This window comes from Mugil cephalus, chromosome 23 (genome assembly GCF_022458985.1).
Source record: "Mugil cephalus isolate CIBA_MC_2020 chromosome 23, CIBA_Mcephalus_1.1, whole genome shotgun sequence".
NCBI classification, from domain to species: Eukaryota; Metazoa; Chordata; class Actinopteri; order Mugiliformes; family Mugilidae; genus Mugil; species Mugil cephalus.
In genome coordinates, this window is record NC_061792.1 from 3,429,116 (window position 1) to 3,455,662 (window position 26,547).

Here is a 26,547-nt window from a genome sequence, read left to right on the forward strand (position 1 = left end):
TGTACATACATTAAGTTCATGCAGAGGCCCATTAAGTGGCTAATGGGGTTGGATTGCCGAACGAGCTGCGACTAATGAGGTGTCCTAATGGATGGACAGCTACAGCCACCGGAGGGGTGGCATCATTTATCTCACTGCAAAAAGTGTTCACTTTTAAACTGACAGGTTTTTTTCTTCTTGTTTCTAGTATTTAACAAAACACTGAGCTGATGCTTGTTTTTTCAAATAATCCAGAAGTCCTAACATTTAACGGTAAAGCTGCTGTAAGGAAATAAAGATGAATAAGACCTCCATGGGATCACCCATAGATGTCCTCTATTGTCAGTGCGTGACTCTCCCTAAAGGCTCATTTAAAGTATACGCGGGAGGTAAACGGCCTAACCTGCGTACGTAGCCTACGTCAGTGCCGGCCATTTATAGTTGTGAGCTCATCATTCTGGTTCTCTCTATAAAAATGCCACCCAAACGCTAGTCTTTTGCCTCCTTGCCAATTTTTGTTTCTACTTCCGGCTTCACTTTCCACTTCCTTCCTCAATGGCCGAAATTTCGCCAAAGACAACTCATACAAATATTTACACCTTCTCAGTGAACCTTTCCTTGACGTGTTCCGTCTCTATAAAAAACAATACAATTCGAAAATTTACGAAATATTGGTGGTAAAACATTCTACTACCAAACGGACCAATCACAGACTCTGGCAGTCTGTGTCGCTATGGGGAGGTGCATGTTAGACTATGGCGTTAAGGTCTGCCAAGGGTCTGGGCTGACACCATAGCTACAAAGTGCACTAACTGTGTCAAACTGCACGTAACTCCCAGCTAATTCAGGAAAAGGTGGAGCCCAACTGTCAAAGTCTGTCAAACTGTCAACCATGCCTTAAATTACACATATTTTAAACAGGTTAGCCATGTGAAAAGTCAATAGTACCTGGTTCTAAACTTGTTTATTGCTTCAAATGTGGCCATTTTAACAAGGAAAAATAACAAGTAAATACACAAATACACACCCCCCCACCCCATAGCAATGACACTCCTCGAGGGCAGCAGCCATCCCCAGCAGGATGCAGCCTGACACAGGCAGACACAGAAAAACAGTTAAGGAACAACTCTAATCAACAATAAAACAGCCTATATCCGCAACTGTGGGAAGTGTTCTAAGAGGAGTTTAGTTGACAAGTGACTGGTGGAATAACCTCTGCACGTATGATACAATATAATTCATGGAAAACAGACAAAAGGAGACTATTTACCCATATTTTGGCTAAGACAAGTGTCGTCCACAAACTGTAACGTTATGGGAATCCCTGATTCCTGGAACATGCCGAATGCATGTGCACCAATACACCCTCAGAAGGTCGTGGTCCATTCTCTGATGAGTCACAACTGTTTCGGGGGCACAAGGGAGACCTACGCAATATTAGGAAGGTGGTCAGAATGTTGAGGCAGGCCATGACGCAAGTATAAAATTGCCTGCGTGACTTGGACACCATGATCCAAGCGTGGACTGGTTGAGGGCGAGACTAAAACGCACAAAGTCTGTGTCTCACCACTATCAGAGACTTGCAGATAAATTGGGGGGAAATGGCAGCAGTTTTCACTAATCCCACTTCACCTTGAAGCTCTCTTCTATCTCTCTCAAATCCCACAGCCAAGAAAATCAAAATCAGCTCCTAAACTTTGCTCTTGTAGTAGGCAGGCAGGCAGGGAGCGAAGGAGGGATGTAGAGAAAAAAGAAAAGAAAAAAAACAACAACAACAATCTGTCAGCACACAGGTCTGACTGAAAGGCGGGCCTGGCTGCACCCCGGTTATGCAGAGAGGACAGGTAACGCGGCGAGATTACTCGGCGCTCTCATGTTGCACAGGTGCCGGAAGCTGATATGACGCAAAGAAATAAGCCTCTAACGGGCTCGTGCCGAGATGGCGGCCAGGACAGCTTTAGATAGCAGCAGATAAAAAACAGCTGCCTGGCACCATGTCAATGACAGAAAAAAATAAAAAAATAAAAAATGCAGTGGCATTCACTCAAAGCCACCTATTTGATGGTACCTTCACTGGCATGAAGCTGTGCAGCTTGTAAATAGCACGTTGCTCATGTTAACAATTCATTAATCCCCTATTTTGCATTATATTAACTACCTAAACTAGGAGAAATTATCCTCAAAAAAAATAATGTGTATGTTAGTGTTTTAGTTTTGTGCATACACAAACAGGGAAGAGACGTAGTTTATTACCTATCCTGCACCCAGCCACCAAGGGGAGCTATACTTGTTTCAAAGGAGCTGTTCCGTCGCCCATCATTACTTACAGTCCATGATGCATACACAACAAACAGTGCTCTGATCAATGGTTCTGACAGAGGCAGAGATTGATTAGACGTCGAAAACATTTTCTGCGGCCAAATTGAAGTCTTTGTTGTATACTTGCATACAAACTTCAGAAACCCATTTGCTTGTTCATAAAAAGTCTATTTTCTGTTTTCCTTTTTCATTCCCTTCAAGTCACCTTATCTTAAAAGCAAAAACAACCAGGAACAAATGACTGTAGAAGCATTTTATTAAATCTCTTGATCCATTACTCAAGTTTCTACACGTTCCATTGTTGGATTTGTCATGCTTTACAGGGAGCGCTCATGCATCAGGCCCCACCCTGACCTTGTCCAGACCTTGCATCAACATGTGTTCTCGGCAATCCAATCATACAGCTGCAAGCACACACTAGGTTGTGTTTGACTGTATTCCTTTGGCGATGTGAACACACAACGCGTCCAGGGTCACAATAAGGACCGTATAATCAACGGGGTACTCTCGTATATGCAGAGTTTTCCATTAATCTTTAAAAAAAAAAAAGCACCTGAAAAGGAAAAGGGACCATGAAATGATGTCTGTTGACTTTTAAAGACATCCTTTTAAAATAGTGACAATAAAGCTGCATGTGATTCTGTCAGAAAAATGTAGCATTTTCTCAGCAATCTCAAACTAATACAGACCCCTTCATGGCCTACGTCACAGTGACATCGCAACGTTAGCTGGAGGCAAAAAAGAGAGAAGCTTGACATGAACACTTTCCCTGTCAAACACATACTTGATATCAGGTCAGATTAATATGTAATGCATCATCAGTTTCAGCCTGTATAACGTTATGGGCTAGACTAAATTGTGACTGAAATTACATTAAGTTAATAATTTTGTGGGGGATTCTTGTTACATGTTAGCTAGTGTTAGCTGTGTGTAGCTAACGCAACATTATTTGTATGTTTCAAGGGTGTCAGAGCAGAAGTTGCATTTGCCACCTCCACAGTGGTTCCACTTCTTTTAATATGTTTGTTGGAGAGGCTTCACTTGATAAAGACAGACCAGACTTCGTCCCCTCTGTGTCCTCCTTTGTCCATCCAGTGAGTGAGAGTGTAGGGGTTGGTGAATGTACGTAGTCCCATCAGTCAGAGTCAACTTTTTAAAATAAGAACTACTGTGTGGGGAAGTGAGTGTAATTCTCTACAATATGTGTTTTCCTCATCCATTCTTGCCAAAACAGTCCGTTGAAATATGCTAACCACCGCTTACAAGCTACAGTGTTTGAGATGGTTTGCTTCCAGCTAAGCTCCGCTCCTCAAAATACTGTGTAGGGGTCTATACACTACCAGTCAAAAATTTGGTCACACCTTTTCATTGAATTGAATTGAACTGTACTATAACTAACTTAAGGCTGAGAGCAATAAAGAAATCATTTGATGTTTAGACTGTCTTTACCGTAGACTGTAAATAAATATGGACTATGCATCAACACTTCCATGCATTGGTCAAACTGTCCATAGGGTTGGTGACAACTCACTTGTGTTTCCATTTAATTAATACTTAATTACTCTGCTCTACTTCCACCAGTTACACAGAAATGTTGGATTAGACACTGTACTTTATTTCTTTGTTAATTTTTAACTCTCACTCTCATTGTCAGGTGTGAACAAACTGTCATTTATCACATTCAAATAAGAAGGTCTGCAAGCCCAAGTCATTCGGGAGTGCAGAATCTCACCAATCAGCGACTTCTGGGAGTGGAGGACTGACCTACAGAGCATAATTTTTTCAATCATCCCTTCAAAATTGCTTTTCTAAATGGTCATAGTCTCACATATAAATGCATTTATTCTGCAAATGTAACTTGCACCTGGATGCAGGTAAGGCTTAAAAAAAGAACAAGGATCATCAAGACAATTAGAAACAGAAGGACATAAAATAACAAATATCATATCCTTAGTTAAAAATAAAGAAAGACTTTAAAAAATCAAAAAACATTTAGGTTTACTACAAAGAAATTAAGAAGGCCTACATCCTTCCCAAATAACATTTATATTCATGGTGAAAATATACAAAAGACAATAAATAATTGAAATTAAACTACTGTAGACAGATGCTGACATCTTCTTTGGTGAACTTTTTAATGGTGGTAAAAAGAAATGTTAACAAGTCCTGGTTCCTGGTACTGCTGATTATTTTACATCGGGGTAGTCTGTTCCCTTTGAGGTGGTACACAGGGCATTTTTGTTAAATTATTGTGATAATTAACGGAATGCCTGTGTAAATGAAGCAATTGTTGAATTATTATATTATTTTTTTATCCATGTGCTATAGTGATTGATGTTACCATCACACTGGGTTTATCATTTAGGATAAAAAGTGCATTTCATTTTGCTCCAATGGCTCTAATTAGGCCGATCCCAAATTATTTTCTGCTTTGAAAGTTGCTAGCGTCTCAGGAGATCAATCTCCAGTCTTTAAGCTTCGCACGGTCTTCCCGTCTACCGCGCAACTTCTGTCCTCCCAGGGCAGAAGGTCATAAATTTGTTCAACTTCTTTTAAATGAATTACTATTTGTTGGACACTTCTTTGCAGAATTAATGGGCAGTAGACTTAGGTCTTTATCTACAGCTTTATAACTATAGCGAAAAAATTGCGGAGACTCAACTTAAAGTTTGTGTCATATCAATCATAGGTTTGACAGTTGTACATTTATGAAGTAATGCAAAATTCCACCACTATCAAAACCTTGGTGCAGACATTAAAGTATGCATTTGTGATGACACAAGCGGAAAACGTGTAGCCTCCCAATCCTCTGAGTATACGTATTGAAACTTTAAAACAAACTACCATATCTATACCATTTGCAGAGGACTTTCCTACGAGTTTGATATAATACTACATGCAAAATGATCATTTTTATTATCAAAACACATGTCATTTAGCCAACTTCGGTTTCAACTCAGGCTATTTTCTTCTCAAAAAGAGTTGCATAACTGACTAAACTGTGGTATTCTTTAACATACTTATATTAAAAAAACTGAGGTGGAGGAGCGGGAATGTCCAATCCATGACAATCCAGAAGAAATTAGTCCTCCAACGTTTCACAAGTCGGTAGTTTGACAGTCATGTAGCGACCGCCTTACTGACTCACGTGGTGAGAGCAAACTGATCTTGCTCAATCGGCTTTTTCACCCAGACGCCCAGTCCGGCTTTGTAGAAGGACCTGAAGAGCATCTGTTTGGCGGAATGGTACTCCACCGCCGCCTGCTTGGCCTCGTGGTAGCTGCTGGGCCTTGGCCTTTTGATCCGCATGATGGAGGAGAGCTACGGGACATGGGCGGGAGTTGTTATTTGAAGTAAATTTGTTTTTGTCATATTAGTCATATTATGCAGATGTCTTTCTGGACATTACTTCCCAACCCCTGTCCACATGTCCTCCTCTAGGTATTTGTAGTCAGTGCCTCTTTATATAACGTAGGTTGATGGGAAAAATCGTTTCTTTTTATCTGTCATGCATTCTTACCACACAGCATAGTGGGAATGTCCAGATATATCAGCCCCTAATTCATTTACATCAACAGCTTCTGTGCTGATTCATTTGATCTACAGGAAAACCCATTTCAAACCAATATGGTACCTCCATCCCTTTCTGTCTGCTCTTCAGGAATACGCCCAATATACGTGACTTAGGATCTAACTTAAAACATTTTGACACCTTTGCAATGAACCACAATTTTTGGACAGTCCCAAAATAGCTTAAGTCTCCCACCATCCCACAGTGCCTCCGGCACAACCTAGATGTATTACAAGAGGAGTAATAAAGGACTGTATTTTCACCTTACAGTCAAACTCATGGACTATAACAAATGTCCAATGGCTCAGCTGAGTGTTACCTTGCAGTGCAGGCGCATCCAGCGGCTGTAGAGGGCGTGTTTGCAGAGCCTGGAGGGTCGACCTAGATCATCTTTCCCTGTGGTGGCGTTGATCACCTCCAAGCCCTGGTCTCCCACTGTCCAGTTCACACTAAAGTTGGGCGCCTTTCCCGGCTGACGAGCCTCTGCGTTACTTACTCCTGTGGAACAAGGACACATTATGTATATATGTACTACTTGTATACTTACCTAACCAAGAATGTGATAATGCTTTCTAAATAAATTGACTTTTTTGGTTGAGTATTTGGATTTTTCAGAATTCCATTACGTCCAAGCACTTATTTCAAGACTCTCTTGGTTCATAAATGATACAACTTGAAAATAGCCCCAGATATCACATGGAATCTATAATCATGAGATATCAATGGGATATTTATAGGAAATCTGTAATTTCTTACCACTGAGCAGTGGCCTGTTCAAATTAAAGGGCTGCGGTAAATCCTCGAGCTCAATAATCCTCTGGTACATGGCTCTGGAGAGGTGGTCAGCATGATACAGGCTGCCCAGGATGATGCTGGAGAAGTAGATGGGTTTGGTGAAATAGCTCATCAGAGAGCCTTGGATTCCAACAACATTCCACCTGAGGGGTTAAGAGTGATGGTCTTAGTCGAGTCATCTTTTTTATAAAACCACAGGTTAAATGGGAGGGATATTATTCTTCAAACCAAAGAGAAGTTCTCAGATGTTAGCGGACTTCTGGTAATTGACCATCCTTGAAAATATCCCTAGTCCATATGTCTGTCTTTCTTTTCTCTTATCTTTTCTTTACTCCCTTGTTATGGCATTCGTTTGTCTTGCCTTGTCTTTTGTTGGTGTGCTGCTCTGCTCATGGTTCACCTGTTTCTTGTTATCCCATCAGCCTGTGTATTTTATATCCCTGCTTTTCCATTGTCACGTTGAGTTACCAGTGTGCTATCCTGTTCCTCCTGCCTGAATTCACAGCCTCTGTGTGCCTTGGTTTTTGCTTCCCTTCCTTGTGTTTGGGTCCCACCTTTCATATGATGTGCAGCCTAGGAAAAACAACTCTGCATACCTCAAATGGCTCTGTAGTTAGTTTGATCATTTGAAAGACAGTTAAGTACGTACTACAGCTAGATTTATTCAAGTACTTATAGTGCACACCAATAGCACCTTTCTTTTCAACCCAACCTGCAGATTATATGAAATCGAAGTACCCAGGTTACACCGCTGCATGGGACAGTGCTAACTACTGGCTGAATGGGTCGTATTCGCGCCACAGAGACCTGGCAATCTTGTCACTACAGGACATGGTGAGCAGCCTCTCGCCCTGAAGAACACCGTCCCACGTCTGAATGGTGTTGCTGGAGCGTACAGGGATGGTTCCTTCACCCGACTCAATTTTAGTGCGCAGCTGTCCGCGGGCCTTTCGGTTGGGGTGTCTGTCTCCCTGATCTGACAAAGGAACAAATACAAGGATTTGGGAAAACATCAAACTTAAAAACAAACAAAAAAAAAGTTCTTAAAGGTGTATCTTTCAGCGCGGACTTTCAGCCTCTATTCATTTGCTCACCTTCTACCCCTGCTTCGTGAGGTGAGAAAATACGGGCGTCTCCGCAGGGGGAGGTGCTGATGTACAAATGGAACTGGACATTGTCCTTCAGCTTGAAGCCTTGTCCGTTGTCATATCTGGTGAAGATGGACTCCCTGTGGACCTCTTCATCGTTACTAGATTAAAATACAGACAACAGCTGGTGAGGTTTGACTGACTACCTTGCTGGTAGGCAAAGGTAGGAGTTAAATTACATATTAGGATGACTACAAATGGCCTCTGATTGTTAACCTGAAATCTGAGGGTGAAAACAGTTCACAGAAGGTTCACAAATGTTCTTCTTTCATGATCTGACGAGCACATAGGGTAAACTGAGGTTTCAGAGTAGGAAGCCATCACCTGAGGAAATGCTCCAGCTGGGAGTACAGGAACCTAATGAGAGACCGACGAGCTACAATCTCAGCATGGCAGTCGTTGAGGGCCAAACCTCTGTCGCTCATGTATTCACCGTTAATGCACTTTGTTCCTGTGGACACGCAGATGACCTGAGCCTCCTTCACATTTGTGCCTTGATAGGAAAAAAAAAAAAGAGTTTGCAGGGATACATTAAGCAAGTATAACCTGGTGTAACCCAAGCACCACAATAAACTTCATCCACACAATATACACAAAGTATTCATAACTTTTTTTTCACATCTTGCGTTGTAGATATAACTTGATAAAAATTTTTTTTTTTTAATTTTCTTCGAATAACATGATGCTAGCATGATGTTCGCACCACCATGCTTCATCATACAAACCAGCTGATGAGCAGTACAAATCGTTTGGTAGAAACAGTGCTCGGAACCCTAATCAAAAATAGGACTAAAATTAGATTACATTCTTTACAACATGAACAATTCCCAACAGCCAGGTTCCAGGCCACAAAAAAATCATTAGAAGGAACGTTTGTCTGGCTTCTATGTTACTGTGTATCTGCTGTGACCGACTCTGACTTTTTTTTTTATATATGTTACACTGTTAAGACTGGGCAAATGTAAATTAGAGTACACACAATACAAAAATGTGCTCTCAAAACACAGCAGGTTTTAACTTTCCATGTGACCAGCTCATTTGAAGTCCATCTTCCTCAAAGTGAAGTCTTACATGACGAGAATTTAAGAGAATCACAAGACTAGACTTTACGAAACTATCACCTTTCAGTGGAAACATGTACAAAACGCAATTAGATTTTATTGACATTCCAGAAATATCGCTTTTATTATGCAAAAAACTGTACTGGAAATGCAGCTAATGAGTGATATTGACAACACATTGACTGTTGGCAGCAGAACTGATTAAGAAATACCTGTTGTCATGACAACACCTGCCAAGACTTTCCGTCGAGCATGTGGGGACGAGAAGTTATCCGTCAGTTCGCTGAACTTGTCAATGACAAGACGGGAGACAGCGTCGGCCAGGACCTGGGGAATCAGACGTGACACAAATGTTAGATGTAAAAATATCTAAATTCATACACTGACTATTCAATTTCATGTAGTATGATTCACCAAACAGCAGGAGATAACAATGTAAAAGTAGGATAAAACACTTCTGAAAGCTCTTCTTATCTGGACACAAACTACTATTGGATGTTTCAATTAGGAACATTGCCGTGGTGTGGATGACAGGCAGGGATCTGAGCTACTTAAAAGAAACCAAATCCTCTTTCGCTTCACAAAATGAGTCAGACAGAGTGACTTGGAAAGACTGGTATAATGAATAGTGGAGTCTGTACGGCTTTCATAGAGTGATGGTAATTAAGATAGCAGATTTGTTATATGTGCAGGGATTACAGGCAGGGATTAGTTTTAGAAGAGTCTTCCATTAGTGGATGGAGATCAGACAAGAAGCTGTTTGCAGACTACGATCAAAGGCCATTTCCTCTTTCGGACAGCATTTCCACCACAAAAATAAAAATAACCCAATTTATGCACTGATATGTAATGCTTTATTTTGTGAGATGCAAGTTTGTTAATTGATGTGACTCAAAGTGAAGTAAGCAGAGGAATGAAGGGATGAGATGAGAAGCGTTGACGGGATAGGTCAGAAAGTGTCATGGGAATCAGATAAAAGAAGTGGGATATCGAGCCTGGAGATGTGTCTGTGAAGCTCCAGCTCCATACCCCTCAAAAGGGTTTATTAAGGCAAGCTTGAAGTGAGTCCTTCTGGAAGAACCCCTGACCCGGACAAAGCTAGCAGAAGCTGGTGGAATTATAGGTGTGTGGCAAGCCTGACCTGATTAAGAGTGGATTTAGAGAGGATGCTTGGAGGGATTGAGGGACACCCAACTGGTTGTCCCACTCAGGTGTTCGCATCAAGAAAATTAGGAGGAACATGGCTTATGGCTGAATTGGATGGAGCATCCATTCCCATGGTTGGATGACATGGGAATGGGAACTTTGTGATGATGATGATGATGATGATGTTAATAACAGAAGTGCCTTTTTGTGGCACTCTACCAGGTATATACAGTATCATCAAGGACAGAAAAAAATAATCAAAGAGACTGGATCAGTTTTGACCCAGGAAGACTGCATGGTCAATGGGAAGACAGATACAAGGGTTAAATGATGGAGGCGTTGTCAAAAAGGCAGTGTCTCTATTTGCTAAGGATGCAATGTGCCAGAAATCAAAACTGGTCTGGTGGACAACCGTGTAGTTGCTAAGCAACGCAACATCAAAAGATTGGTTATGTCCAGATACCTAAAAGTTACTAAATGTGCTTTACATTGATGTCAGATGTGATGATGTTATCATACCTTAACTAAAAATTGTTACCTTCTTCAATGCTTACCTGTGGCAGGTGAAGCTGTAGTCCCTCTCTGGGTATGGGCTGTTGTGATGGTGGCTGGTCTAGCTGCATGTTAAAGAGAGCAGACAAAGCAGCTTGGGCAGCCCGAGCCTTGGCCAGCCGCTTATTCCTCCCAGAACCCTGGAAATTCTGGGCATCTACCCTCACTGACATGACAAAGCTCTTGGCATGGCTCTCCCCACTCTCGGACACAAAGTCATACTTGAGGCCTGGCCGTAACTCGTTGAGAATCATGACAGGATTCTTGCCACTTGGTGGAGAGATGGAGGTAGAGGGTGCTGGAGTTAAGGGGGACTGGGCTAGATTTGGAACAGGGGAGGATAGCCAAGGGTACTCGATAACCAATGAGCTGAAAGGACCTTTACTGTTGGAAGCGAGGTAAAATGGGACTTCTATACGACTGGATGTCTCAAAGGCATTAAACAGCACGTCCGGAAAGTCCGCCTGATCCGAGGTGAAGTCTGTGTGAACGGACAGTGTCCGGCCCATGGCCATGTGGACTTCAGAGGCGTTGGGGACCTGGATGAAGGAGCGTAGTGCCTTTTCTGCTGCATTCAGCTTTGCTTTCTTCTTGGTCGGACCTGAACCCTCGAAGAACTGCCCGTTGACCTCCACAGTCATGACAAAGACAGGTGCATGGACTGGCCCAGTCTGAGAGAGAAGTTTGTACTGCAGACCTGGTTTGATCTCATTCAGCTGCATAAGGGCATTCTTGGGCGGAACTGGTCCAGGGAGTTTCTTACGCTTCTTGGGCCTGTACTTGGAATGTGTGTGCCCATTATTGCCCTCCTCTAGGGGACGTTTCCTCGCAACCCCAGGACTCCCATTGGGGTGTCCGGCAACTTCAGCCGCAACCCCCTCTTTGGAGAAAAGGTTGTCCAAATTTTGATTTTCCTTAACATCAGTGCTGCGTGAACCTACGGTGCCCAGAAAGAGTAACTTACAATGCCTTCGTTGAAGGATCTTGTAAATGTAAAATTTAGAGATTCCTTTATCTCTGTTTGCAACTGAACCAGTGAAGTGTGTTCCTTAATCAACATTTAGCTAATGACATTAAGAATACAATATATTAGATTGGTATTACTTTTTTTCTAAACAGGTCAATACTTTTATGAAAAAAACCCACAAACAGCTAATCCAGGGATTGCCCAGTGAAAAAGTGTGAATGTAGATTACAACTGAGAAATCGATATTGTCAGTATCAACCTATTGAAAATATATCAATTCTCAAGGTATGGCCCTATTAAAAAGTATTTCTCTGGATGACAATGATGTTTTGGGAGCACATATCACCAGGCCCTGTTAACAAAGCCAGTGGAACTTAATGTAAATTTCCATTTATAACATCCTCCATCAAAAGCTCGATAGGTTACTCCTTGCGGTGCTTGGGAAAGAAAAACACTCCTGTAAAAAAAAGGTTTATAGGGGTGGTGGTGAAAGATTGAGGTAGACAAAAAGGTTGCCAACTTTTTTTTTTTTTGCCAAAATATAATTTTTGAGTTTTAATGGAGCAAAATAGTAAAGTAGTTTTAGCACATAAAATCAACAGCTTGTGACTGGACGCAGTTAAGTGTGATTGTATAGACGACTGGCATTTTGGTTCTGGTAGCCAGCCAGTCAATCCCTTATCAAATCTTTCATGTCACAACCTTTATTTGATAGGGTTTAGAGATGGAAGAAAAATTACTTTGGTGTTTTTCTTTGGCTCATCATGTTCAATCAGCCTATGTTTACAGTGTTTTATTTTTTATGTTATTTGATTTTTATGTTTTTTAACTACTATGACCAAGCAATTTCCCTCATTAATTAATAAAGTCTATCTAAGACTAAGCCTATATCTAAATATGATTCAGTAAGACATTCGACATTCAGATTTGATAAAAGATTTCAGATTCGATAAAGTGCAACAGAACCCCAACTGTAGCCAATTGTCATTATTATTACACATTTATGCATTCCAACATAAAGTGCAAATCCCTTCCTCCCCAATCAAAGACTACAGTGCACTGAGAGAACCGTGTGATTTCCAGCCACGGCAGAGTAGACTACTGTATGCAAAGTAAATAACAGGCATGCAAGTGGGACACAAAACTCAAACAAACAAACAAAAATAATGGGGATAATACCCTGAGCAACAAGAGGAGAGGAGCGATTATAGGCCTGTTGGGGAAGAGAGAAAATATTGTCATTGTTACTGCGCTGAGAAAAAAAAAAAAAGAATGCTGCAGTTCAGCAAGCAAACAGAGAAGTGGAAATTGTTTTTATTAAATCTGGAACTATGGGGCAGCTGGAGGGACAGACACATTTGGCTATAAGTGTGAGTAACCACCTACCTATCACCTGATAATTGATTAATTTTTCAATTAATTTTCTGTTGACAATTTTACAAAATAAATGCCCTTGAACAATCTTTAGCGCCTCCGTCGTCAGGCTGCAACCAAACCTCATGACCCTATCTGGCGTAATCCACATGTTCTCCCAACTGGTAAGACTCTGGCTTACACAAAACAGGGATGGGATTACTGGACGCAAATAATAAAGAGTGTTAAAAAGGCTCCATCAGTTTGCGTCGACACAAATGAGCGGCGAGCTCAATCGCAATGTCAAATTGGGTATCTGGTTCACGTCTTTGAGATTACTTTCCGTTTCCCCTTTGACAAAGCACACCACGTCCTTCGCTTGCAAATAAACCATGAGTTAAAAAAAAAAAGATGCTGTAAGGTGAATTGTGTTTGCTTTTGTCTGCTTTGCCCTTCACGTCAATGTCCCTCAGAGTAACGCTCTATCCGTCTTTTCCGTAAAATCGTATTGAGGCTTACCCAGGGTCAGGTTGATTTAGGCTGAAATAGACCTACATGCTGAATGCAGGGGTGGCTCTCTCTAGGGGCTTAGGGGAGTTTTTTTTTTTTTGTTAGAATTTGCCATCAAAATAGGCTGAAACCTCCCAGGCGATACACTCTGACTATGGGATTAATCTCCAATCCCACCTCTAGAACCAACTAAAAGAAAGAAAAAAAGTTGCACTTTGAAGGACATTTCTGGGAGAATACGATGATGCATGAGGGATATTTAAACATTTATTGGGTTAAGATATATTTAGGCCTTATAGTAACTGGACATAGCCTAGATTCTGTGTTTTTCTTTTTAATTGCATTTATACACCCTCCAATAATAATCCACATGAGGTCTAATATAAAAATAACTCACTCATGGTTTCCACTTCGTCCCGCTCTACGACGAGCAGCCTCTGTTGCGTTCGAGATGGCCGGGGTACTTGACCTGCAGGCAACAAAGAAGGTTGACAAAGTTCTGTCAAGACTGTGTACTTTTAGTAGGAACTAATAATTTCTGACAAATTTTGGACTGAGCTTAAATATCCAGCCCATGTTGATTCTACAGGAGAAGTGAATCCTAGGTCTCGGCCAATGATCTCACATGACTTTGGTAATTGTCATAAAAACAACTAAAAGTATAGTCTTTGTATAATTCCTTTGCACCTTTTCTATTTCATCTGTATTTCCTTAGTATAACACCATATAAACAGCTGATCAGTCACGACATTGTGACCACGTTACATAAAATTTCTGGGCGTGTTGTTGGACCACAAGATCTGTTGGAAACCTCACATAAAGCATATAAAATCTAAACTGGCAAGGTGCTTTGCAGTCATTGGGAATTGCCATGACACTAACAGATTTAATCAACTAAAAAACTGTAATAATAATGTTCATGGCAAGGAATTAAACTTGACTAGGTAACTAGGCAAAAACTATTTGGTGACAGGGAAGGTTAAGGAATGATTTAGATATCAATGTGAACAACTAACTGATATTGTGTAGGCCTGAAAAACATTAGAGAATGGACATGGGCCATCTGAGGATTGTGTGGTGTCTGGAAGTGGAAGCCTTTGGACCTGACCCACAGATACTTGATCAGACAGGGATCTATGGCTGCTGCCATCACTGAGTGTTATTGCCATTGGGTGGGAGGGTGTCCGGTCTGGTCTAGGTGGGTGCTACATGTCTAAGTAACATCAACATGAATGCCAGGTCCAGCAGAACATGAATTGTCACAAGATGTTAAATCTGATTGACTTCTTCTTCTTCCTTGCATAAAAACCATACCAATAAGGCAACCAGTAGGGTTCTTAACTACAGCACCAGGCTATTAAAAACGACAAAGTTAAATAACATTATGATAATACCTACATTAACTAACTGCTGTTAACTGACTACTGTTGGTATTTCTCCCTCTTATGACCCATCCAGATTATGGTAGCTGTGTCGGGATTGTACTGAAAGGCAATAGGACTGGTATGTAAAGAGTAAAGATCTAAGCTGAAACTTCTTCGTAGACCACTTAACAGTTCTCAGGTTAGGTCCATGCCACAATAATATTACTGTCAAATTATGTAGCTCTTATGCTTAATGCGTAAAACCAGATCGGGTCTCTGCACGCCTAAAGTCAGGCTCAGAAGAATCTCCTAGCTAACACTGTCGGCCTTTCCTTTTGAAGGAAGTTTGAAAAGTGCCGTATTGTGTCATGTTGGGTTTGTTTTCGTCTCTGTTACAGAAGCCACTGGCTCACAATGTTTGCTATACTTGTGCGACTATCAGTGAGAAAATTAATTACGACCACTGAAATTAGAATTTCTCTCTCTCAAGTAAACCTCCAAGCCAATGAAAGCCTTGCTACTTGGTAATGAATCCTCTGTGAATGGGACATGCCCTCCTGCCCTGCTGCCACTCATCTGTGTGGCTTCAAAGTTTTAGAAATGTCAGTGTTATCAGGCTTCTTTGGCTCTGTTGTGGGAGAAAAGTGGAAGGGCTTACAGCAGGTTGCCTTTCTCAAGATAATGGAAGAAGAAAATTAACTCAGTAAGTCAAATGTCAACAAATATAATCACAAAGACTTGTCGAGAAACTTTTTAGGGATCCGAAAATTATCTTAACTTAGTTTACCTCAGTCTGAGTAAAAGTTTTGCTGTCGTTTGCTACAGGATCTGATTTACCGACAATGTTTCTGTACGCTTTTTCATATGGAACAGTATGTGTTGTGCAGCGATTTGGAAATAAATTGGAAATAAAATGCAGCCGCTGAGAATAAACAGCCAGCACCAATGGGAAGCGAAGTGCACATTAAAAAAAAAACAAAAAACGGTGCAGCCGACCATCCGTGACGTACGGAGAATCGGGACAAGTGCTGCAAACTAAACAAAAATATTTTTATGCTGCCTCCGCCTATGATAACCCTTCAGATCACGCACCACAGCACACAACAGGCCTCACGACTGAACACATTTCCACACCGAGTAAAGGAGACAAATGCTGCGAGTTTAAACAGACTCGGGAGAAGGCATAGGAGGAAATCAACTATAATACTGAATACACTATAGACTTATAAGCACTTTTCTTATTTCCTAAAGTAGAGGAAAGCCACAAGAAAAGGCAAATGTGGAGAAATCCATCCAGTTCATCTGCAGCGGTGGTGGAGAAGGGGTAGAGAGGGTCTCAGGTTAAAAAACATCTGGCTAAGAACCATATATCCCATCTCTACTGGCCACGTTACAATTGATACATAGAAAAAAATTACCTCCACACGCAATTGGATAGTACAACAACCAATTAGGGCCATTTTACTGTAACAAATTAAACTTCACTGTGCTGAGAAGATCACAGCAAAAAGCCCAATTTGATTGGTCCGGGAGATAGCATGATCATATCCCAATGGACAGACTCCATGGCAACTATCGGCCACAATCAAATTGTGAACAGTGAAGCTGGTCCAGCTTCCAGGATAGATATGAATATGGGTAATGCATACATATGTTATACCTTAGGGTCAACACACACCCATACATTAGGACATGCCACTGCCCTGTATTCATTGAAGATAGGAAGGTATGTCAGATAAATCCTTCACAGCTGTATTTTTGCTGCCTCCCTTTTACTCAAAACTGACAAGTTGATACAGTTCCCAAAGTTGGTATGTTCATATTGCCGAACCTAACAATCAACGGCGCAGGGATTTTAGCCACTTAGGCTGTACAGCACAGGTCTTCAAGATGGGGTCCGCGATCTCTAGGGGGTCCATGGGGTTATTGGTGGGGAGTCGCAACATCTTTGGTTGATGAGACTTTTTTTTTTTTTTACATATTTTTTATATATATATATATATATTTTTTTTTTTTTTAATTTTCCCCCTCAAACACATTAACACAAATCCAATATATATCAGTAAAGGGATAAATGGAGGGAGAAGATGTTATCTTCAGTCACACAACCCAAAAACTGTCAATCTAAGCTTCCTGTACACAGTAGGCCCCACCCCTCTCGCTGTTGAGCCAATCACAATGCTGCATATTACACACTGATTCACTCAGGTTCCCCCCATTGGTCAAGAGCCTCTTCAGTCCTGAGGGGAAATATAAGCAGGAGAGAAGCTAACAGGGCAGCCATCAGTCAACTACTGAGGCCAAAATGACTGGTGTCCCCTACTACATTTAGTTAGGTTTAAAGTGAAATCCTTGAACTGTCAATAATTTAGTTGCTTAGCTATGTTCTGTAGGTATGTTTATGTTCCTGGCAGTTGTACTGCCACCCTACTGTTGCACATGTTTGAAATAAAAAAATGGATATTTGAACATGTGTATTATTTGAATAGCGTAATATTGAATGCAAAATGACTATTTTAAATGATAGTTTAATAGAGAACACAGGGTCCCTGCTTAATCCCTCCATCAGTTTGGGGGTCCTTGGCCTGAAAAACGTTTTAGACCTCTGCTCTACAGCTTAGTAGTAAATATTGGTGCTAGAAGGAATACTCTACATTAAGTGAAATACTTAATTGGTGCTTTCACGTAGTGTGGATGGAGGAATAAATACAGCATCTACTAGAGACTCTCTGCTGTATTGATGCCAAGGAAATGATGCCAGTGAAAGCTCGACGCTGCATCTGAGCCATCCCGCCTTCATTTTTTCCGACATCTTCATCAGACCGTGACTAAAGGGGCAAAATGATGCACCAGACCAGCAGAAATGTTATGGCCTGCTGAAGAAATGGACAACCCCCCAGAGACGCAACAGCTCAGGACCAGCTCCCGAGAGGAAAGCTTAAGCGCACGGGGCCAAGAGATGCACGAACAGCATGCAAAGAAAACGTAAAGGCATTTAACAAAGCTTAGGACTCAGTGGGAGGAGGAGACAAAAGAGATTGGAGAACCAAGTGAAAGGAAAATGAATGCCAAGCATGGCATAATACACCAACAGCATGAGCCCATTAGTCGAAATCTTACTGTGACAACACTAACACTAACTAACAGCTGGGATTTGTGATTTTAAAAGATTAGAAATGATATGAGGATGGTGCTAAATAAGGATGAATGTGGGTCTTTCTTCAACCATAAAGGTGTGAGAAAACCACTAAGGAGTTCAGAAGTAGCATAATAAGAATGAAGAATAGAAACAAATGGAGTCCCCCAAGAACCTGTTTGACATTTTACAGTTGAACTCTGTCCCATCTGCCTTCTTTTCACCAGTCCAGGATTCCCTCAGAAAGTTCCCCAGTTGTCTCTGAAAGTCTCGTTGTTCCGACTTCTGGCAATGGAACAGCACCAAACAAGTCCGCGCACCGGTTCCGAAGTCATTTTAGCAATCTCCGATTCACATGGCGGCGCCATGATCTGTGAGGTATTTTGAGCTGAAATTTCTGATTACACATGGAACTTGATGTACTTGTTTAAAGGGAATATTTCTATGGGACCTTTAATATTGGTTTCAGATGCAGTAAGATTATGCTTTTAAATGTTTCTGGGACTAACAGAAGCTCAGTCAAACGTGTCTGGTTGATTGGTAAATGCAGCAACACCTTAAACCTAAAAGAAAGGTGTTCATTTCTGCCTTCACTATTAATGTTTGGTTAAAACTACCTGATGAGGCATTGTGAGGAGCATCAGTTATACTATAGTTCACCGTACATCAAAAATTCCGACACTGTTCTGGGACAAATGTCTAACAACGTCTCTTCTCCTCAAGTCAGAGCTTTTTACTTTCCTTGAACCTGGCCATTTTTTAAATTTTTTTTTTAGTTCAATATTTATTTTTCATAAGGTCTGAGAAGGTCACCCTCCTTGCATTCGCTGATCCCCCTCCACCCCATTCTCTGTGCATCACTGGTCTTTGCCGCGGACAACAGATGGCTATCGCTGTTCTCCTCGCTCCAGTCAAGGCCCGGGCTGGGTCCATCGTTATCTCCCAGAGAGAGTGGTTAGGTACGGGAAAGCTTGGGCCTGATGTTGAATTTCACACCCCACGGCTTCTGGATTAGCGAGACCAGGAGCTGATGGATGGGCAGGTGCAGAGGTGGAAGGTTGCCGCTGCCTCCTGGACCCTGACAAGCGAGGTATGTCTCTGATCGGTCCGGAGTCTCGTCAGACTTTTCAGAGATATTAATTAGCATGCACTTTTATGCCTTTCGACTCTTAATAACATTTCTACTGTTTCCTTAAGGGAACATGAAGGGCTGGGCTCTGGCTCGGTGACAAAAAATAAGTCTGATTCTTAGAATCTGGTATTTTGGTTGTTTGGTAATGAACATGTTAAACTGCCAAATGCAGCTTTATCTGGACATACGAAATTACTCAGTTTTTAAAGGGATTAGTTTTTCTTGTTTCAGACCTTAATCTGAAAAACAATGCAACTGTCTTATACAAAAAGTGAACAACATGGTCACGAAGTTAAAAAATATTAATTCTGGGATACTTTAGACACGAGGTGAACAGTCAGTTCTCAGAGTCAACGTGCCAGGTTATTCAGCACGCTAGTGTACAACCAAAGGTGATTAACTTGACGTGACCTAGACCAGACCAGGCACCCTAACCCTAATAGCAGTGACACTATTTGATGGCAGCAGCCATCAAAGAGGCCCACCCTGAGTAGGTGTTCTCTGTTCTGCATTTCTTTCACCTTTTTAACAAAAACATGCCCTCACAGTTGACGGTTATTTTCTCCATACTACCACGGCTTTCAAGACACACTTCTGCCAAGGTTTTACCGCCAGATACCACAGGACACTTGAAGAGCCTTCTGGAGTAGTAGTGCATTTCACGGGCCGTCTCGGTGGAACGCAAAGAATCAACTGCATATTAAGTGTGTGGTCTTTACTGTATGTATGTCGTCATGTCTTGATATTTGGGCCTAGTAGTGAGCGAACTCGGAGCAGTGGGCAGTGTCCGGGAAGCTCAAGAGGTTCAGGTTCCTAGCTCAAGGGCGCCTGAGCCATGGTTGCCAAGGATGTCAGAAGCTATGTGACAGATTTGGCAAAATAAAAAACAACAACAACAACTTGGTGCCATAATTAAATAATCTGATTGTTGATGGTGTATTTTTACACTGTGGTGGTACTACTTTTAGTTCAATAATCAATAGGCGCGAATAAACAATGTAAAAACAATGTCGTACTTTGTCGTGGTGTTTAACGGTTCAGTTTCGATTCGTTATTTTCTGTTGATGCAGAGGATTATAAACCTGACAGGACAATTTAACTCAAATTTGGTTAATCTCTTAGTGCCACATGGCAGGACCTTCCTGCCCACGTGACAGACGCTGCATTTTAAACACAAATCTCATCTAAAATCAGTCATTAATTAAAAAGGAAAACCTGTCTGAAGGGGTATTGTGATGGACAGTGGGGGTGAAAGACGGCGCCCCAAGCAGAGCTCACAACCCCTGAGCCTGAGGATTTCAGGAGAGCGCGGATTATCAGCATAGCTTCAGGCTGCAGGGATGAGGGGCGAGGAGGCGTGGGGGGAGATGGAAGAAGGGAGGGCAAAGCTGTATCAACTCCACATCATAAAGCGGCGCCTGTTTGCCAGACAGAGATCTGCAGCTGCGGTTTTGGGCCGACAGACACGTCCCTTAGCGGCGGCGTGCCGTACACGCCTCACAGAGCACATCGACTTATACCTTGTCTGAAATTCACTTTTGCTCCCAGTAGATTAAACTCACACTTCAGTTCATCTCACAACACCCTGCTTAGCAGAAACATGGAAATGATGGGATTCTAACTCACCCCATATGCAAAGTATGTACAATGGCTCCGTTTTTTTCTTTTTCCTTTTTTAAAACATTAATACTGTTTACCGCATTCTGCATGAATAAACAGAATATTCCTGAGTGGGATAAAAAAAAAAAAAAGATGAAACACCACAGCGCGCCTGCTGCTTTTGGTCGTGATATCGTGGAATTTGAATTAATGCACGGATTAACTGCACTCGAGTTTTGCAGGCAGAGAAAATATTAGCGGGCCTTTTGCAAATATGCACGGGGCCAATGAAGCGGGATGAGCGGAAAATGACTCGAGCGGAGCTGTCGGGGGACCCTTAACAGCGGGCTGGCTACGCGACTCTGACATTTATTAAGTGATAGAGGAAAAACTTACGGGAAGGAAATGTTCTCATTTGTCTCCTTTAAAACATGTGAATGCTGACATTTAAAAAGTTTAGAAGCTCAGCGGCAGTACTGAGATCTATAATCACTGAAATTCCACTCATAATATGTGGATGATCTTTAAAGTGTAAAAATGTGCACTGGGGTTGCATTTTGGAACTTATAATAGAAAAATCCAGTAAGTGGGAATGATGTGATGGCCAAACATTGGTTTGATTTTATGGTAAGTGTTTCCACTCATTTCTTGTGTGAGTTTTTCTTCCTGCTTAGAGGTTCTGACTTTCCCCCGAGATAACCTGGTGCCACTGGTTAAGATATCCAGTTTCTCTTGCTCTGTCATTAGGGGTTACTTTCATAATCGGGAAGCCCAAGAGAGACATAGGAAACCAACGAAAACCCTACACTTGAACCTGTTACACCACAGGTGTCAAACATATGGCTTGTAGGCCAAAAGCATGAATTTGGAAAGTGCACAAATGACATAGAAGACTGCAGTTTGTCAAGAGAAAATAGCTTCTATTCCTAATTCGTCCACTGTTAATTTGTTTATTATGTTTGTTGTCTGCTATCTTACTGGCCTGGCCCATTTGAAATCAAAATGGGCTGTATGCGGCTGCTGAACTAAAATGAATTTGACACCCCTGGTATACACCATGTTGAGCCAGTTTCAACTTCAATCATAACTAAAGTTTCAAGAAAAGAAGCAAACGAAATTGCTAATTAATGTTCGTCTCCTAATAGCTGGGGGCGTTCATACTCAGGTCACTGCCACCCCAAAGAAAGAGTGCAACAAGATAATGTAACTGTAGAGGTGCCATATTTACAGTTTTTATCAGTCCTAAACCTTTCAATGGGGAAATCCAAATTTTCTTATACAGACGTGACCATCTCAACCTGGGAAAATACGTCTCAAGTGCTTAAAAGTTAAAAATATTATTCCTACAAACCATTCGCTCTTGAGCGCACATTACTTTTCCTGCCTCTAGCAACTGATACTTGAATGTGTTGGAGGGGCATTCAGGACACAGCAGTACTAATAAAGCATATCAAAAAATATTGTATATATTATATATACCAAGCGAAGCCAACTCTGTCTGGTTTTCCCTTCAAACAACAGTGCAATACTGTATTTGGCCAGGTAACATTTAGAGGGTCGCTGTTTCACACATTGTAAAATCCTCAATAATTAGAGAAAGGAAGTGACACAGCAGAGAAGAAGAGTGTTTTTATTTAATGTCAGCTATAGCGGTGAGAAAGAGAGGAAGCATGGCTTCCCCTGGCCACGAGAAGAAAACGCCACTGCTAGCTAGCAAAGAAAAATTGAAAGTTAACTGTTTACTATAAGTTAGACTTATGGGCTGATACTTTCTTTAATCTCACCTATATTTGCTCATAGATTACCACATCTCAACAGCATTTTGTTTAGTATTAGTATGTGAACTGCACAGGCTGCTGCTAGATGTCGCTAAATCCAATATCCGCATTATTACTTAAAAAAAAATTAATTAAAAATGGACTCATACATAATTTCATTCTATGTGCCGTATACTGTATAAATAGTGAAATAGTAAGTAGAGAAGTGAATCAGGAGCTTGTGTGTGCGTCTGTTTGAAAACAGGAAAAAGAGGCGGTCAATAGATTCAGTTCGTTCACAAACGTCACAACTCTACTAGAGAACTTCACAAACACTGACGACGTGATGTGGAGTAACACAACTTGACGAGGGGACAAGTTTGTTAGTTGCACTGTGTTAACAGAAGTTCAGCAGGACAGGAAAGTACGTTTGATGAATAATTCATGACGTCTACTTCCGTCTTGAAGCTAGTCCTTGCATCTCAGTTAGCCTTGTGAGCATTAACGAAACTTCAAATGAGGCTCAACTTTTAGCTTTCATTGAGAATTGACTGGTTTGATACATAATAAAACAGATGAAAGTTGGGATCTAACTCAGCTACACTTTAAAGTTTTTGCTATTTTGTACTTTTATCTTGGAATGAGATGCCAGAAACTAGGCATTTAATATTTTACATTAAAGCTGGTGTTCTTTAGATGATTAAACTCGGAGCACACACACTCGTTGGTTTTTACTATTTTGATGGTTTGCCTTTACCGAAAACCTTACTCTGACTTCCAATCTCTGTCTCTCTCGGCTCTGAGCCCAACAACAATAGAGCCCTGTGGTGCTAAGGCTAAGAAATAAGAAACTGCGTACCAGGCTCAGGCACACATACTGTAGGCCTAGTGGCCCACATTTATTAATCCTATGGCTATACACAGTGTACTAACAAGAAATCATCTTTTAAGAGGAAGGTTTTTTAAGTTTACAATTTCAGATATTGTTAATGTAAGCAACTAAGAAACTAAATACCTTCAGTTAATAATTTCAACTTAATTTTGAATGTTTTCTATGAGGGAGTTTTTTATTTACGAAGCACTTTTCCTACCATTGGTATTCAAAGCGCATTCGCATCTACCCATTCATTCACACAAGCTTAGGCACATTCAGACATCAGGACCAAGCACTGGGAGTAACTCCGGGTACTTGCTCAAGGAACACTTCAGTGTGGGGTCCATGTACCAGGGATTGAACCACCAACCCTCTGGTTTTCCTGTAGGGGACCCGCTCTATCTAAAGAGCAAAGCTGGCTCAGGTTCTCAAAGAGGACTTCAGTCAGTCATGAGGAGGCATGGGTCTTCTGAGGGTGTCCTCTGGAAACAGAATGTTCTTGGGGGGGTCTTTGAGAATCTTCAGTGGATCACCCCACAGATACTTGATCCGTTTGGGGTCTAGTGAATTTGGAGGCCAGGTCAACACCTTGTGCTGTTCGTCATGTAGTGTCATTGCTATGGGGTGGGGGTGCCTGGTCTGGTCTAGGTGGGTAGTACATGTTTAAGTAACATCCACATGAATGAATGCCAGGTCCAAAAGTTTCCCAACACAACATTGTACTGTCACAAGATGGACAATGTTATGGCAGATCGAAGTATGTACATTATTGTCATGCAGGAACAATGAAACTGATTCCCATATATTTCTTCTACAACATGCTGTTATACTGGACAAACTCAGGGACTTCTCTTTTGACTTCAATTACAAGAATCCCCGCTCCAGTAGGAACAAGTGACTCCTTCTATCAGCAGGCTAAATCATGCAAAAAAACAAACAAACATTTTAGACACCTCAGTTATGTCTTTCAAAAAATGTAGCAAATATAGTTTCATTCCAGGTTCACACAGAACCCTAAAACCGAATCCAACCCTGAATGAACTGAACATGAAGTCCTCTACACATGTTTTCATGCCTCCTTGGTCAACTTCTTTTTAAAAAGTGCTGGATAAATACACTTGAATTTGAAAAAAATTCAAATTTTGAAATAATAACAAAAGGCTTAAATGTCCAATACATCAGAAACAAGCCTTACAAACTAGTAGTTTCAAGCTGAAAGACAACATCCAGTTCTGGATCAGTGTCTATCTGTCGCCCTAAGGGATTAATTTGACGGTCTACATCTCACCCAAACGAACAGCCCGACCGAGAGCAACAGTAGGCACGGCTCATACCTTTGCGCTCTGACCGTTTCTTCCTCCTCCTCTTGAACCTGTGGCGGACCAGGCAGTAGTAGGCTGCTGTGGCGTGGAAGCCTTCCAGCAGCAGAGCCATGGCTGAACCTCGTATATGTGCCTGTCCCCTCGGCCTGCCCTGCGAGCTCCGCTGTGTTCGTCACTCTCAGCCTAATGCTAAGTGCAGACAGAGTGCTCGCACAAGTTTGAAGAGGAGGAGGAGGAGGAGGAGGAGGAGAAGGAGGTGGCATGGGGAGTGACGGCCAGTGTAGCATGAAAATGGGAGAGAACTGTCGGCACATTGACTTGCTGTAGGTAAAAGGCTGTCAGACAAATGGGCTGAGATATCTCCTCTTCTTCCTTTTTTTTCTGTAAACCTCTCTGTCTGTCCTCCACTCTCTCCATCTACTCAAATCCGCCACTTTGGGCTGGAACGAACTTGGCAAGCGGACGCTCTCGAAAGAAAAGTGGCTTTTGAATATGCATGTGACATTTCATCAAATGATAAGTGCCCAGAGTGCCTATTTGAATATCTTTTAAAGCCTGCAAATAAAGCACCCAAAACTACTGGCTTCTTCTTCCTCTTCATGTCACGCTGTCAAAAATGTCAAGTTGTTCCTCTTAACGTATAGCAAACACTTGCCACGACAGATACTGCAAACTCCAAAGCCCCGCCCACAACTTCTTTGTAGCAGAAAGTTGGTCTAGACAACCCCGATTATGCAAAGATTTGTCAGACCGGTGAAATCGTTTGGGTGGGCCTTGTGCGGTCATGGATGGAAGAAAATCGTGGACATACACATCATCTTGTGCCACCGAGTTGAATTTGTTAGCAACAATATGCAGAAAAGCAAGGTTTTCAGAGTTCGCAGTCATGTCTGTTGATATTAGGAAATGACTTGGACATAAAGTGTGTTTGGTTCTCTGTATTAGGTTAGGGTTACCAATTAAGTGTTACCAGTCTCACATTCTGATAAAAAATGAGTCATGCTAAGGCACTGCTACCTAAAGCAACTGTATTTTTTTAACGCTACTCTCAATGAAGATTTTGTTCTATTAACTATGTGAAATGTGAAACAAGCTGCTTATTGTGACAAACACACAGAAAGTTAGCAACCACAGTTCCCTTTTTATCCCTTAAGTTTGTAGTTTTTGGTTTTACACAGACTGTACATAAATATGGACTACCTGACCTCCCTTCCACCGGCCAAACTGACGCTGGTTTGAGGGAGTGGAGCTGAGCACTCTTTCTCCAGACTCACTCACATTGTCGTTTGTCGATTATTACAGCACTCTGCTCTACCTAAACCACTTACAAACGCTGGATTATACACTGTAGTATTCGTTTATTAGTTTTTTTGCTACTCTCATGATCGTACGGGACTGCTTCACAGAGCGACTGGCACAGCGACTTGTAGCTAACTAACTAAAACTAACGTATCAGAAAAATGGACACTTGAATGTGCATCATAACTACCACAAATGACAGATAATTTTGTCTTTAATGTTTTAGCCAGTCACCAGGGGGAGCTCTGCTTCCGTATGCTCCACTTTTGAGGAGCCATTCCGCTGTCCATCTTTAGTAACTTTATTTTGGTGTCAGCTGACAACATCGGTACCAGGAGCAGCCTAACCCTAACCATAATGGGACATTTAACAGCTAAAGAGACAGACAATTTGTCTGTTAGTGTTACCCTGCCACTATAAGTGGACAAAATCAGTAAGGGCAGTTTTAACATAGTGCTGCTTTTGATTTAAATGATCTGTAAGGTTTTTCTTAACATTGGTTATACTTGACTTTTGGAAGCATTGAATGCACTAGATGTTGCCAGATCAGACAGTTACATTCCCAATTGACCAGCTTTGAAGTTGGTTGTGTGGATAAAAAAAAAAAAAGTTGCACGGATGAACAAATATTGGGCTGGCTGCTTATTCCTCTGTATTCCTATA

The 26,547-nt window shown here is 41.5% G+C and overlaps 1 protein-coding gene across 1 annotated transcript; it reads right to left on the minus strand.

The window, feature by feature from the left end:
* Window positions 1-2,536: 2,536 nt before the first annotated feature.
* On the minus strand, window positions 2,537-25,530 carry LOC125001176 (double-stranded RNA-specific editase 1-like). The gene is made up of 10 exons (XM_047577084.1): window positions 24,598-25,530; window positions 13,799-13,870; window positions 10,574-11,508; window positions 9,086-9,200; window positions 8,137-8,305; window positions 7,759-7,913; window positions 7,472-7,640; window positions 6,626-6,807; window positions 6,189-6,367; window positions 2,537-5,619 (listed from the first exon to the last, which is right to left on the minus strand). The coding sequence occupies exons 1-10, from the start codon at window positions 24,695-24,697 to the stop codon at window positions 5,443-5,445; spliced, it is 2,253 nt and encodes a 750-aa protein (XP_047433040.1). The 5' UTR covers window positions 24,698-25,530; the 3' UTR covers window positions 2,537-5,442.
* Window positions 25,531-26,547: the final 1,017 nt, after the last annotated feature.

Bases quoted from the DNA above. Each gene is read 5' to 3' on its own strand.
- LOC125001176 (XM_047577084.1), bottom strand. From the start codon at position 24,697: ATGGCTCTGCTGCTGGAAGGCTTCCACGCCACAGCAGCCTACTACTGC. The intron at 8,306-9,085 runs GTATTTCTTAAT...TTTCCTATCAAG, and splicing joins AGGTGTTGTCATGACAACAG to GCACAAATGTGAAGGAGGCT. The intron at 7,914-8,136 runs GTGATGGCTTCC...ATTTTAATCTAG, and splicing joins CAGCTGGAGCATTTCCTCAG to TAACGATGAAGAGGTCCACA.